Source organism: Perca flavescens, chromosome 3 (assembly GCF_004354835.1).
Source record: "Perca flavescens isolate YP-PL-M2 chromosome 3, PFLA_1.0, whole genome shotgun sequence".
NCBI lineage: Eukaryota > Metazoa > Chordata > Actinopteri > Perciformes > Percidae > Perca > Perca flavescens.
The window spans coordinates 43,482,208-43,496,145 of record NC_041333.1 but is presented as its reverse complement, the minus strand read 5'-3'; the positions used below and the strand labels follow the sequence as shown (position 1 = coordinate 43,496,145).

The following is a 13,938-nucleotide window of genomic DNA, read 5'->3' as shown; positions in this document are numbered from 1 at the left end:
AAGGGTCTTTGAACCAAATTTGAAGCACTTTCTCTTATCTCATTAAAGTTTAATATAACAGAGATCAGAGATTGCTCTGCTGGGACCTCCTGTAATGTTGGATGGAAAACACGGAGCAGCTCCAGAAGACTGTACTGCTCATCTTTGATCAAGTTCAGCTCCCTGAAGGAAAGAGGAATCACCAGACTGATATCTTGGTTCTCCAAACCCTCGGCCCAGTCCAGACAGAATTTCTGCACTGAGAAGGTTTTTCCAACGCCAGCGACGCCGCTTGTCAGAACCACTCTGATGTGTTTCTGTTGGCCAGGTGAGGCTTTAAAGATGTCACAGCACTTGATTGGAGAGTTATGGAGGGTCTTCTTCTTGGAAGCTGTCTCGAGCTGCCTCACCTCATGTTGGGTATTAACCTCTTCACTCTGTCCCTCTATGAGGTAGAGGAGAGTGTAGATCCTGTTGAGGAGGGTTCTACTTCCTGTTTCAGCTCCTTCAGTCACACGTTCAAATGTCTCCTTCAGCCTGATCTTATGTTTCTGATGACCAACATTCACTAAAAAAAGGACAAAGGTGAGAGACAGAACAAGAAAGAGAAAAGATGACAATCTGATGATTATTTTTATTACCAATATGAAAACAAACCAGTTAAATTTCAGATGGACGTAAACTAACAATATGTCTTCGCTAGTGCAGCATGATATATAAGGAAAATACATGTTATGCTATAACTTAGTTGATTATATATCATCATATATATATATATATATATATATATATATATATATATATATATATATATGATATATATATGATATATAATCACACAAACATGAAGTGTTGTCAGTTCTGCTGCTTTCAGTATTCTGCTACAATACAACAACGCTTGTTGAGTTAAAAACAAATGAAAGGAAATCATTTCCAACTTTCTTTTATTAAACAAAACAAAATGAATATAAAAGACAAAAAAGAATGACAGTTTAATTTTGAAGTTACTTAAATTATCCTTGTAATTAACACAAAAGTATCTGAGAGTCTTTCTTGATGTGTATATTGCATTAGTTAACACTAATCAACGATAACAAATGATATGTTGTGTAGCCCTAGTCTGTGCTGTCTGACTCAACACATGTCTCAGTATTACAACAACCAGTGGTGTGTTCAGACATGAAGACATCAGCAGACAGATGGACAGACTTACTTTGTTCAGAGCTGCTCTGATTGGCTGTCTGCAGTCCAGCTCTGGTTCTGGATCTGGACGGCTGCTCCTCCTCAGAAACATCACTCCTCTTCCTCTTTCTGTGAAAACATTTCTTCATCACTAAAATGATAGAGGCAGTTTTTTATTTTGAGAAATTAAATACCACATTTGATGCACATTTTAGATTTTAAATAGTTAAAAAAACTCTTTACAGTAAATTCAACATTCAGCTTTAAAAGCCAGAAGAGATCCATCTGAGTTAGAAACAGTATCTGAACTAATAGTTCTGCATCATGAATATTAATCTTTTAGCAGAACATTTAGTCTTCATCTTCATCAGGTCAGCTGACAGTAAAACTGTCTGAGGGTCCAGGTTCTTTACTGAAGGTCAGAGGATGATGATTGGACCGGTCACTCTTCATAGACAGACAGCCAGATACTACAGACTCTGCTCTCTGTCTGTTGTCCTCAACTCTGCAAACACCAACAGGTTTTTATTCATATTGCTTCAATCTTTTATAAATGCTCTTTTGTTAGCCCTTTATGAAGCTCTAAACTGCTGCTACTGTTGTTGGGACCAAGCAGTTGGTTAAACCTGATTTTAACCAAAAATGGCCTCAGATTAAACTGACTCAGAGGCCATGTGGTTTTTGAGACAGAGGCCTACATGTAAGAGCCCCAGCCCATAGCGAAAGTCCCAGCCAGAGGGGAAATAGCCTCACAACTGGCCGGAAGTCAAGGAACTACAAGATTGTAGTCTTCACACTTTCAAGAGTTTCGAGTCTTCCTATTGGTTCAGCGGGACCATAAACACAGCATTAGGTCTTAACCTATAAATAGCCTGATCACCCAAAAATCCCGGCTCTTCACTGTAGTTGTTACTGAAAGAAGACGCGCAGCTCAGCTGTTCGAGCTAGCTAGCCAGCCTCACCGGTCGAGATTCAGCTGGGACATCAAGTACTGTGTATCTTTCTGATACAAACGGGATCCGAGGGAATACTGACCCAGTATCTCCTCACATCTGCAGTGCATCATCAGCCCGTATTCAAGGAAAAAGGACAACGTGCCCGTTTTGTTGCTTGTCGACTTGGATCGCGTGTCGTCCACTGCTCTGAACGAAACGGATCGGTTAATCTCTGATGAGAGATTAACAAACTACACACAGTAAGAGGCTTTACACCGTTCTGGGCAGACGTTAGAATTTGTGTGTTTGGTTTGTTTCATTAATGAGCAAAGGTTATTGCTACCACATGTTTGCCATTAATGTGATCTGATTGTAATCATGTAATGGTCCATACATGATTATTAATCTGTTTCTGTGAATGTATCATTGATCACGATACTGTTGATATGTTGTGTTGAGTAGCTTGGTAAAACTGTAATTGCTACCTGCTAACTCCCTTTTTCACGGAGTTTAGTTACTGTCTATGCGGAAAATCAGCTGTTAGCCACTGGAGTGGTTATGATGAACGTTCCCCCTCAGTGAGACTCAGAGTCTGCCCTAACTGTACATTTGGTCCAGACCTGAGTGGCTGAGGGGGGCTGGTCATTATTGATAACTAAGATCAGTGTGTCTCTTTCTTCTTTTACTAACCACACACACACACACGGTAACAGCTGCTTTAAGCAAGCTAGTCACGTAGCTCTCGAGCTAATGCTGCTAGCTTAACCACGTGGAGTCTGCATAGCTTTCGTACAGAGCTAAACCATAGCCTAGCATACAAGCTACGGGCTAAGCATGCGCGTTGCCTAGCAACCTCCTCGGCCTCTTCAACCCCTCCTTGTGCACCCTGCAACACTATTGCCCTCTTGAGGCTAAATCGTTTTGTGCAGCTCACAGGAGTAGCCATTTTGGTAGTCTTCGGGTTAGACTACATTTTGACACACCCCCTCCTCTGTCAAAAAGCACTCACAGGCGGTCAGTCTCTCAGTAGCCTCGCGCAGCAGTCCCAGCCTGCAGTCAGAGCAGAGAGGAGACACACACCACTCTGCGTCCAGGCTGCAAATGAATTGCGCATGGCCGCCACCGTTCCGCCGTTAGGCGACTTTTAGGACAGCCAATAGCTACTTTCCTTACTGAGCAGTTGTTGGGTGAGAAATCGGAGATAGTGTGCCACAAAGCTTTATGCTGAAGTGGTATTGCTGGATTTAGGAGTTATTGTGAGAAAATGGCAAGCAAAAAGTTGACACTCAGTGAACTGATGGGTCTCCTATTCGCTGATCCTGATTCTGAAGGGGAAAATCTGTGTAGCTGTGGTGTTAGTGTTCGCACTTTCTACAGCGCCGGTCACGATGTGTCCATGCGCGGCAGTGGTGCAGCCATGCAACCCAGCAGTGTTCGTAGAAGGGCTGGTGGGTGTCGTACAGGAATCATGGGTGGTCTGAACAGGGCTGAAAGTAGTGGTGATGAGTCTTTCAACCCTTTGCAAAATGGAAGAGGGGGCAGGGGTACACGAAGTCGCAGTGTCCATAGGAGAGGTGGATGTGGTAGAGGCCACAGGGGAAGGCAGAACAGGGCTGGAAATGATGATGATGATGATGATGATGATGATGATGATGATGATGATGATGATGATGATGGTAATGGTGGCTGGGCTTACTTGAGAGATGAGGAAGTATATCAGGAATGGATAAAGCCCTTAGATGAGCGAATTGGATATCGTGGTGACAGAGAGCTTAGCAGTGGTTCAAGGTATATAGATTTTTTGTCCCTCTTTCTGACTGATAATTTCTGGAGTCACATTACAATGGAGACAAATCGTTATGCTCATCAGTATTTAGGCTCTCATGAACTAATGCTAAGTTCACGGTTTCATGAATGGTATGATGTCACTGTCCCTGAAATGAAAGCCTTCCTGTCACCTCCTGTCCATTTGAGCATGGGCCTGGTACATAAATCAGAAATTGAGGATTATTGGGCAGAATTTTGGCCAACTGTTACTCTGGGATTTGGGAAAGTGATGTCTAGGAACAGATTCAAAATCATCCTGTCTTCTTCCACTTTGCCAATAATTATGAGTATGTTGAGAGGGGCCAGCCAGGTTATGATAGACTGTTTAAGGTGTGCCCAATAATTGACCTGATTATTCCATGCTTCTCAGCTGTCTATGGCCCATGCAAACAACTGTCACTGGATGAAATGACCATAGCTTTCAAGGGAAAGTCCACATTAAAAATGTATAATCCGAAAAAACCTGACAAATATGGTTATAAGGCATTTGTTTTGAGTGAAGCCACGTCAGGATACGTTCTGCAGTGGTCTTCGTACACTGGACAGCATGGGGAAGAGGTCACCGAGTTAGGTGTCACCCATGTTCTAGTTCGGCAGCTGATGGCCCAGCACATGGGGAAAGGGCATGAGTTGTATATGGATAGCTACTACACATCACCAGCTGTAGCAAATGAGTTGGCAAATGCTGAAACTGGTTTGTGTGGGACAGTCAGTAGCCAAAGGCGAGGTATGCCAAAGGCCCTGAGAAAGACTGAGTTTCCCTTGGCCAGAGGAGATGAACCAGTGTTCATGAGGCACAGCAAAATGTTGGCGTGTGTGTGGCATGACGTAAAGCGTTTCCATTTGTTGTCAACTCTTCATGGGAACTCGTGTGTCCGGAAACGGATCAGGTCCAAACATACGGACAGTGGGTTTAGGGATATAAACAGACCTGTATGTGTGGATAGGTACAATTCATTTATGGGGGGAGTAGACACTGCTGATCAGATGATGAAAACCTACTTCTTTCCACATCGGTCAAAGAAATGGTATAATCGAATAGTGAATGCCATTCTAAGCATAAGTATGGTCAATGCCCATATCATTTACTGCAGCATGACTGCCAGTCCACACAAGCCACTGAAGGCCTTTGTGCAGGACATTATCACTTCTTTGCTTGAGGGCTTCTCCAAGAGAGAAAACAAAATACGGGGAAGGCGTTCAGCAGAGGGGGGAAAAATGCCACAGAGGCTTACAGAACGCCACTGGCTCCGTGATACTGCCGATCGTCCAGACTGTATAGTTTTCTCCGATTGTACTCATCCTAAAGGTCGTCATCAGACACAATAAAGGTGCAATCAGTGTGGGGTAGGCCGGTGTGCTGTGCCATGTAATGTGAGGTTCCACACCCTGACAAACTACAAACAGTGTCATCTGGATAGATAGGCACACATTAGGCCAATATGGTTGTAGTGGGTAAAAAAAAAAAAAAAAAAAAAAGAAAATCACAAAAAACGCTTACTGTTTACATGAGTTTTGTGGTGGTGGTGTAGTAATTGTTCTAGTTTACGACTGTTGGCTTACAATTTACTTCATGGTTGTGATTTTACTTCATGTAATTTTAATGTGATTTTACTTCATTTTTACTTCATGGATGGATAGGCACACATTAGGCCTCTGCAATGTGCTACTATATGGCACAGTAGTCACAATTTAGAAGTGTTAGTTTTACCATATACAGTTTTCCTGTCGATTTGTGGTTGGGGGGGTCTCAATATTGTTGTGTCTGTACTGTATGTAAGAGATAATGTAGAGCGAGGCGGTTGTTATAGGGAATACAACCCCGACAGGGTGATCAGGACTTTTGATATGTGGACAACATAACAAATGGATGGGGGGGTAAATCTGATGAAATAAGTTCAACTCTTTCAAAATATGAGGTATGTCATGGAAATTGCCGCCGCCATATGACGTCATAATATGCAAATTAGATGGAAAAATGTACTCCCTAGATAAGCTTTAGGTCATTCTCAATATTTGTCTCATTTACACTTTGTCTCAAACCGCTTTCAAGCCAGAGCCTTCTGAAATTTAGGTGTCAAAATCTACTATTTTTACAAATAAAACCCGGCGCCTAAAGGGTTAAACGATTACTACAGAAATGACTTTTCCACAGTTTGATTATTGGTCCCTGACTTGCAGGGTGGTGCCCTGTTTTGATTGTTTGATGATTTGATAAAGTTATTAATAACCATATTCATAAGTTTATTAAAATTGATAAAACATCTTTGATAATTTGCCAATGATTGAATATGTACCCTACGAGTACCCAACACTGTCAATAATTAGGATTTAAAGTTTGTATTAGTCCCCTTAGATTAGATTAGAGAGTTTTTCTGGGTCACTGACAGCTGTCACAGATACAAAGAGGAAGATGAACAAATGTGTGAATGTGTAACAACAACAACGTGGCATTGGCAACTGATTCATAAAATGAGTTAGTATCAGTGGTCTTACTTTGTGTCTGAGGGTCCAGGTTCATTACTGAAGGTCAGAGGATGACCTATGGACCGGTCACTCTTCATAGACAGACAGCCAGATACTACAGACTCTGCTCCATCCTCCTCTTCCTCCAAACCACTCATCTTCTGATCTGAAGTCAGTCTGAGAGGTCAAACAGGAACACTGACTGTGAGCTCACAACATTTAAAAGAAATCAAGTTTGTTCAGGAGTCAAAAACAGGAAGCAACAATCAGGAAGTAACACACACACAGAGTATACAGTAGGATATAAAACCAGCCAGCACTCAGTCAGTTGTCATGGAGGGAATCATGAAATAGAGAATTTAAAAAGCTATAAGACAGATTCCATAAGGCCCTACATGAAGTCAGAGCTGAAAGCTAACAGTAACATAATAAATGTTGGATTATGTAATGTAAAAGAAGCAGTGTCAGCAGGAAAACAGTCCCTCCCATCTCATGCTCAGCTATAAAAACCCTGAAGTTTCTTTGTTCACTGACACACTTTCTCAGATTGCTTGCCGGTCTGTTAAACTGTCTCCTTCTTTTGCAAAAGAATAAAGAAAATAACTTAGAGAACTCCAGCATGTCAGACAAAGTTATTTTCCAGCTTCATCACTGAACACCAAAGAGATTTTCCACAACAATTAACACTCACCCTGCCTCAGCCTTCAGACACACACTCTCCTTACAAAACCTTACCACCCCTGCTGCCACCCCAGTTGGCAGCAACAAATAACGGTAAAAGTTATGGCCAATTTGACAATGTATGAGTGTGAATCTCTAATGTCCGACTGCAGTGAATGCAGCACAAGATGATGCCAGTGCAGTAAGAGACTGTTTTGTTTGGAAAACTGAATGGCGCGACGCGAGGGAGCCAGGAGTCGCGATGAAAGGAGACACAGGAGGAAAGAGGTCAAAACGGATTAACTATCTATCAAGAAATGAAATTCTAACAAAAGTAAAGTGCTAGCATAGCTGTGATGCTGATTTTGAGATGATAAAAATCAGGTTGAAGAACGTTATTTCACCAACTATACAATGTTACTTAGGGTTTGATGTTTGTTCTGTGTAAAGTAGGCTACAAAAGCTAATATTGATTCAACGTTAAGGAAAACATTACCCCTCCTATAGTCCCTATGGTCTCTCCCTTACCCCTCCTATAGTCCCTATGGTCCCTCCCTTACCCCTCCTATAGTCCCTATGGTCTCTCCCTTACCCCTCCTATAGTCTCTATGGTCCCTACCTTACCCCTCCTATAGTCCCTATGGTCCCTCCCTTACCCCTCCTATAGTCCCTATAGTCCCTCCCTTACCCCTCCTATAGTCCCTATGGTCCCTCCCTTACCCCTCCTATAGTCCCTATGGTCCCTCCCTTTCCCCTCCTATAGTCCCTATGGTCCCCCCTTACCCCTCAAATAGTCCCTATGGTCCCTCCCTTACCCCTCCTATAGTACTTATGGTCCTTCCCTTACCCCTCCTATAGTCCCTCCCTTACCCCTCCTATAGTCCCTCCCTTACCCCTCCTATAGTCCCTCCCTTACCCCTCCTATAGTCCCTATAGTCCCTCCCTTAGCCCTACTATAGTCCCTATGGTCCCTCCCTTAGCCCTCCTATAGTCCCTATGGTCCCTCCCTTACCCCTCCTATAGTCCCTATGGTCTCTCCCTTACCCCTCCTATAGTCCCTATGGTCCCTCCCTTACCCCGCCTATAGTCACTATGGTCCCTCCCTTACCCCTCCTATAGTCCCTATGGCCACTCCGTTACCCCTCCTATAGTCCCTATGGTCCCTCCCTTACCCCTCCTATAGTCCCTATGGTCTCTCCCTTACCCCTCCTATAGTCCCTATGGTCCCTCCCTTACCCCTCCTATAGTCCCTATGGTCTCTCCCTTACCCCTCCTATAGTCCCTATGGCCACTCCCTTACCCCTCCTATAGTCCCTATGGTCCCTCCCTTACCCCTCCTACCCTCCTATAGTCACTATGGTCCCTCTAGTGGAGACAAGACTCCAGGACTAATGTCATCTTTCTATCATCTAAGGGAGACAAGACTCCAGGACTAATGTCGTCTGTCTGTCCTCTAATGGAGACAAGACTCCAGGACTAATGTCATCCTTCTGTCCTCTAACGGAGACAAGACTCCAGGACTAATGTCACCTTTCTCTCCTCTAATGGAGACAAGACTCCAGGACTAATGTCATCTTTCTGTCCTCTAATGGAGACAAGACTCCAGGACTAATGTCATCTTTCTGTCCTCTAATGGAGACAAGACTCCAGGACTAATGTCATCCTTCTGTCCTCTAACAGAGACAAGACTCCAGGACTAATGTCATCTTTCTGTCCTCTGATGGAGACAAGACTCCAGTATGACAATCAGTCTCTCCTTTCTGTCCTGTGCATTCTCCTCCACACATCACTACAACAGTAACAGAGGCATTTAGGTCTCTACATTTTATTCTGAAAGGTCCCAGAGGAAACAGTAGAGTCCTGTTGTGTCTGACTTTACGCTGGTGGAGATGGCGGTGTGTTTTCTGTGTTTTCAAACTCAGCCTTCATTTAGATCTCAACTACACAACTGTAAAGGTTTCTGACTGCAGCCTCACGGTTGGGACAGACAGACATAGAAACACCTGGCAAAGTATTTAAAACCTCCTCTGTAGTAGTTCATGTTACAACATGGAGATTAATCTTCAACTCAAGAGTCCTTAACACTTTCTCAGGAAATAAAAAGTGAAGTATATTAAATATAATATATACATTATATTTAACATTACAGAGCCAGAAAATAACCCTGAAGAGACCAAAGACTAACGTGGTGTTAAAGTACCAAACAGCAACTTACAGTTTCCTCAAACAGTCCAAAATGTCGACAGAGAAGATCTCAGGTGAGTTGTTTCCTGATGAGTCACAGCTCCACCTGTCAGGAAGCAGATTTTCACAATAAGAGCTTTGTTTCTTCTCTCTGTGTAACTGTGGCTGTTGATGTTCTTCCTTTGTCCCCTGAATGCAACACGAGGAACTTTCCACACGTCAAGTTCCAACATGTTTAAAATGTGATGAACAAACTTTATCGTTAAACAGACTCAGTGACGCAGTGGAAGAAGTACTCCAAACTATTAATACTAGACGGTGAAGTAATACTCTGTCCAACGTCCTGCTCTGTTACTAAATGTACTTGATGTAGAAGTAGCAGTGAGAGAGCTGATTCTCTGGAACATTACATCATGTTTTACTGCTGAGTCATACTTTGTGTGTAAACTGTGAATGTGGAGAGTAAAAAGCTGTCAGATAAATGGAGGACAATAACAAGTACAAGCTTTCCTTCTGAGATTAAAACAAGTATTCAGACATGCTACTGCAGTACAAGTAGTAATAGCACAGGGTAAAGTTCCAGCAGCTGTCTGAGCAGATAACTAACGTGGAGAGAAAACAACCAACCTGTGTCAGCTTCATCAGGAGGAGGAGGAGGAGGGGGAGGAGGAGGAGAGGACAGAAAGAATCCTGTAGAACCAGAAAGACTATGACAACAGAGGGACTTTCCACCCGTCGACTTTCAACATGTTTAAAATGTGATGAACAAACGTTATCGTTAAACAGACTCAGTGACGCAGTGGAAGAAGTACTCCAAACTATTAATACTACACGGTGAAGTAATATTCTGTCCAACGTCCTGCTCTGTTACTAAATATACTTGATGTAGAAGTAGCAGTGAGAGAGCTGATTCTCTGGAACATTACATCATGTTTTACTGCTGAGTCATACTTTGTGTGTAAACTGTGAATGTGCAGAGTAACACGCTGTCAGAGAAATGGAGGACAATAACAAGTACAAGCTTTCCTTCTGAGATTAAAGCAAGTATTCAGACATGTTACTGCAGTAAAGGTACTAATAGCACAGTGTGAAGTTCCAGCAGCTGGCTGAGCAGATAACTAACATGGAGAGAAAACAGACAGACTCTCTGCTCCCTGAACTCACTTCATCAGGAAGAGGAGGAGGAGGAGGAGGAGGAGGAGACAGAGAGAATCCTGTAGAACCAGAAACACTTTGACAACAGAGATCAGAGGAGCAGTAACTCTTCATAACAACCAGCAGTGATAAACAGGAAATTAAACTTCATATAAAAGTTATTTTAACTGTTAACAAACAATTACCTGATGCATTATAATGTTACTGATTATTGGTAATGTTGTCATTTGTTATTTTAGACAGAAATACCAAAATAAGGAACAATTAAAAGGTTCAAGCAGCGATGGTCGGGTCCTCGCATCTCCTTACAGCATTTGTGCTGGCATGTGTGTGTGTGTGTGTGTGTGTATCTATCTGTGTGTGTTTGTGTGTGTGTATGTGTCTGTGTGTGTGTGTGTGTGTGTGTGTGTGTGTCTGTGTGTGTGAAACATAAAGTTAGGGTCCAGGTTTTCGTTTTTAAACTCCTAAAGCTTTGAAGGCTCCTAGTGGACAGAAACAGTTCTGGTTTAAATGACAGTAGCAGCAGAACTGAGGCCAAGCTTGACTCTGATTGGTCGGTTAGTGTTCTCACTAAACAGTAATAGAACTGAGGCCAAGCTTAACTCTGATTGGTCAGTTAGTGTTCTCAATAAACAGTAAAAGAACTGAGGCCAAGCTTAACTCTGATTGGTCGGTTAGTGTTCTTAATAAACAGTAAAAGAACTGAGGCAAAGCTTTACTCTGATTGGTCGGTTAGTGTTCTTAATAAACAGTAAAAGAACTGAGGCCAAGCTTTACTCTGATTGGTCAGCTGTTTCCTGTCTCAATCTGAGGAGATATCATCTGTTTCCTGTACTTACATTTACAATTTTATTTATATTATGGTCACACTTCAATATCATTGATATTATGGTTAATTACTTTTGCCATGTTATTTAATTACATATTCAATCTAATTTAACATCAATTACTTACTTACATTACAATATTTTTCGTACTATGGCCACCTCACTTTAATTAACTTTAATTTACAATACTTTTGTTTGCCTGTTGTTTGTTTGGTTGTTTGTTGGTTTGTTTTTATTGTGAAAAAACTGCTGCTGTAAAAATTGAATTTCCCCATAGTGGGATGAATAGAGTATTATCTAATCTAACATTTTCATTCAGATACCTGGAGGTCAGAGGTCAACAGACCCCTTTGGAAATGGACATGCCAGTTTCCTCCTCGCCCCCCCCCTCCCTCCCTTCCTGAACTGTGAACTCCTTTATAGTTTCATCTGGAACATTACATCATGTTTTACTGCTGATTTATACTTTGTGTGTAAACTGTGAATGTGCAGAGTAACACGCTGTCAGATAAATTGAGGACAATAACAAGTACAAGCTTTCCTTCCGGGATTTAAAGCAAGTATTCAGACATCTTACTGCAGGAGGAAGAGGAGGAGGAGAAAGAGGATGACAAGGAGGAGGAGGAGGAGGAGACAGAAAGAAACCTGTAGAACCAGAAACACTATGACAACAGAGGGACTTTCCACACGTCGAGTTCCAACATGTTTAAAATGTGATGAACAAACTTTATTGTTAAACAGACTCAGTGACGCAGTGGAAGAAGTACTCCAAACTATTAATACTACACGGTGAAGTAATACTCTGTCCAACGTCCTGCTCTGTTACTAAATGTACTTGATGTAGAAGTAGCAGTGAGAGAGCTGATTCTCTGGAACATTACATCATGTTTTACTGCTGAGTCATACTTTGTGTGTAAACTGTGAAGTTGCAGAGTAACACACTGTCAGATAAATGGAGGACAATAACAAGGGGAGCCACTTCTTTGAAACCTCCATAAGCTGCTGAGAGGCTGAGTCAGACTCTCTGCTCGCTGTTCTCTGGACTTTAACAGAGAAAACCTCAGCAGAGAACTCCACATTACAGACAGCACATTGAGGGCTGGGAGCCAAAGGGGCATCACTGTGTTTCATCATTTAACAGGAGAGACAGAACTAACCGGTTTCTTGCCGACACTAATGAGCAACTATAGGCCAATATCAAACCTTCCATTTTTAAGTAAAATCATAGAAAAAGTGTTTTTTCAACAACTCAACTTTTTCTTATCACTAAACAACAGTTTTGAAGCCTTCCAGTCAGGTTTTTGACCACACCACAGCACCGAGACAGCTCTTGTTAAAGTCTTTAATGACATCCACTTAAACACAGATAGTGGCAAAATTTCAGTCTTAGTATTACTTGATCTCAGTGCTGCATTTGATACAGTAGACCATGACATATTGCTTGACTGATTGGAAAACTGGGTTGGTCTTTCTGGCTCAGTACTAAAGTGGTTTGAATCCTATTTAAAGAATAGGGACTACTTTGTGTCTATAGGTAATTATACATCTGAGCATACAAATATGACGTGCGGAGTTCCCCAAGGCTCAGTTCTGGGGCCTCTTCTGTTCAACATCTACATGCTTCCACTGGCTCAGATTATGGAAAACAACAAAATAAGTTACCATAGTTATGCGGATGACACACAAATTTACATAACCTTATTGCCAGGGAACTATAGCCCAATACAACAATTAAATAAGTGCATTCAACAGATTAATGATTGAATGTGCCAGAAGTTTCTTAAATTAAATGAAGAAAAAACGGAGGTGGTTGTTTTTGGAGCAAAAGAGGAACAATTGAAAGTCAGCGCTCAGCTTCAAACGACAATGTTAAAAACAACAGACAAAGCAAGAAATCTTGGTGTAGTCATGGACTCAGACCTGAATTTTAAAAGCCACATTAACATAATTAAAAAATCAGCCTATTATCACCTTCAAAATATTTCAAGGGTTAAAGGACTCATGTCTCAGCAGGATTTGGAAAAACTTGTCCATGCTTTTATCTTCAGTAGACTTGACTACTGTAATGGTGTCTTTACAGGTCTCCCTAAAAACTCAATCAGACAGCTGCAGCTGATTCAGAACGCTGCTGCTCGAGTCCTCACTAAAACCAAGAAATTGGATCACATCACTCCAGTACTGAAGTCTCTACACTGGCTTCCAGTGCCTCAAAGAATTGATTTCAAAATACTTTTACTGGTTTATAAATCACTAAACGGTTTAGGGCCAAAATACATTACTGATCTGCTACTACATTATGACCCACCCAGACCTCTCAGGTCGTCTGGGACAGGTCTACTTGTTGTCCCCAGAGTCAGAACTAAACAGGGGGAAGCAGCGTTCAGTTTTTATGCTCCACATATTTGGAACAAACTCCCAGAAAACTGTAGGTCCGCTGCAACTCTCAGTTCTTTTAAATCTAAGCTAAAGACCTATCTTTTTGATGTTGATTTTCTTTAAATAATCTATTTTATTAACTTTAGTTTCTTATACTGCACTGTAACTTTTATTCCTATACGGCACTATCAATTTTATTCTTGTCTTTTAATGTTTTTAATTTGTTTATTAATGTTTTTAAATTGTTTTTAATTGTCTTCTAACTGCTCTTTAATGTTTTATGTAAAGCACTTTGAATTGCCCTGTTGCTGAAATGTGCTATACAAATAAAGCTGCCTTGCCTTGCC

The 13,938-nt window shown here is 41.7% G+C and overlaps 1 protein-coding gene across 1 annotated transcript in view; it reads right to left on the bottom strand.

Moving 5' to 3' along the window:
• The window catches only part of LOC114552326 (NACHT, LRR and PYD domains-containing protein 5-like), a 484,575-nt gene that overhangs the window by 15,408 nt on the left and 455,229 nt on the right, over positions 1 to 13,938 (bottom strand). The window contains exons 13-15 of the mRNA XM_028573016.1: positions 6,420 to 6,566; positions 1,193 to 1,290; positions 87 to 547 (exon numbers count right to left, since the gene is read on the bottom strand). Coding sequence (XP_028428817.1) covers positions 87 to 547; positions 1,193 to 1,290; positions 6,420 to 6,566 — 706 coding nt within the window. The remainder of the gene's footprint in view (positions 1 to 86; positions 548 to 1,192; positions 1,291 to 6,419; positions 6,567 to 13,938) is intronic.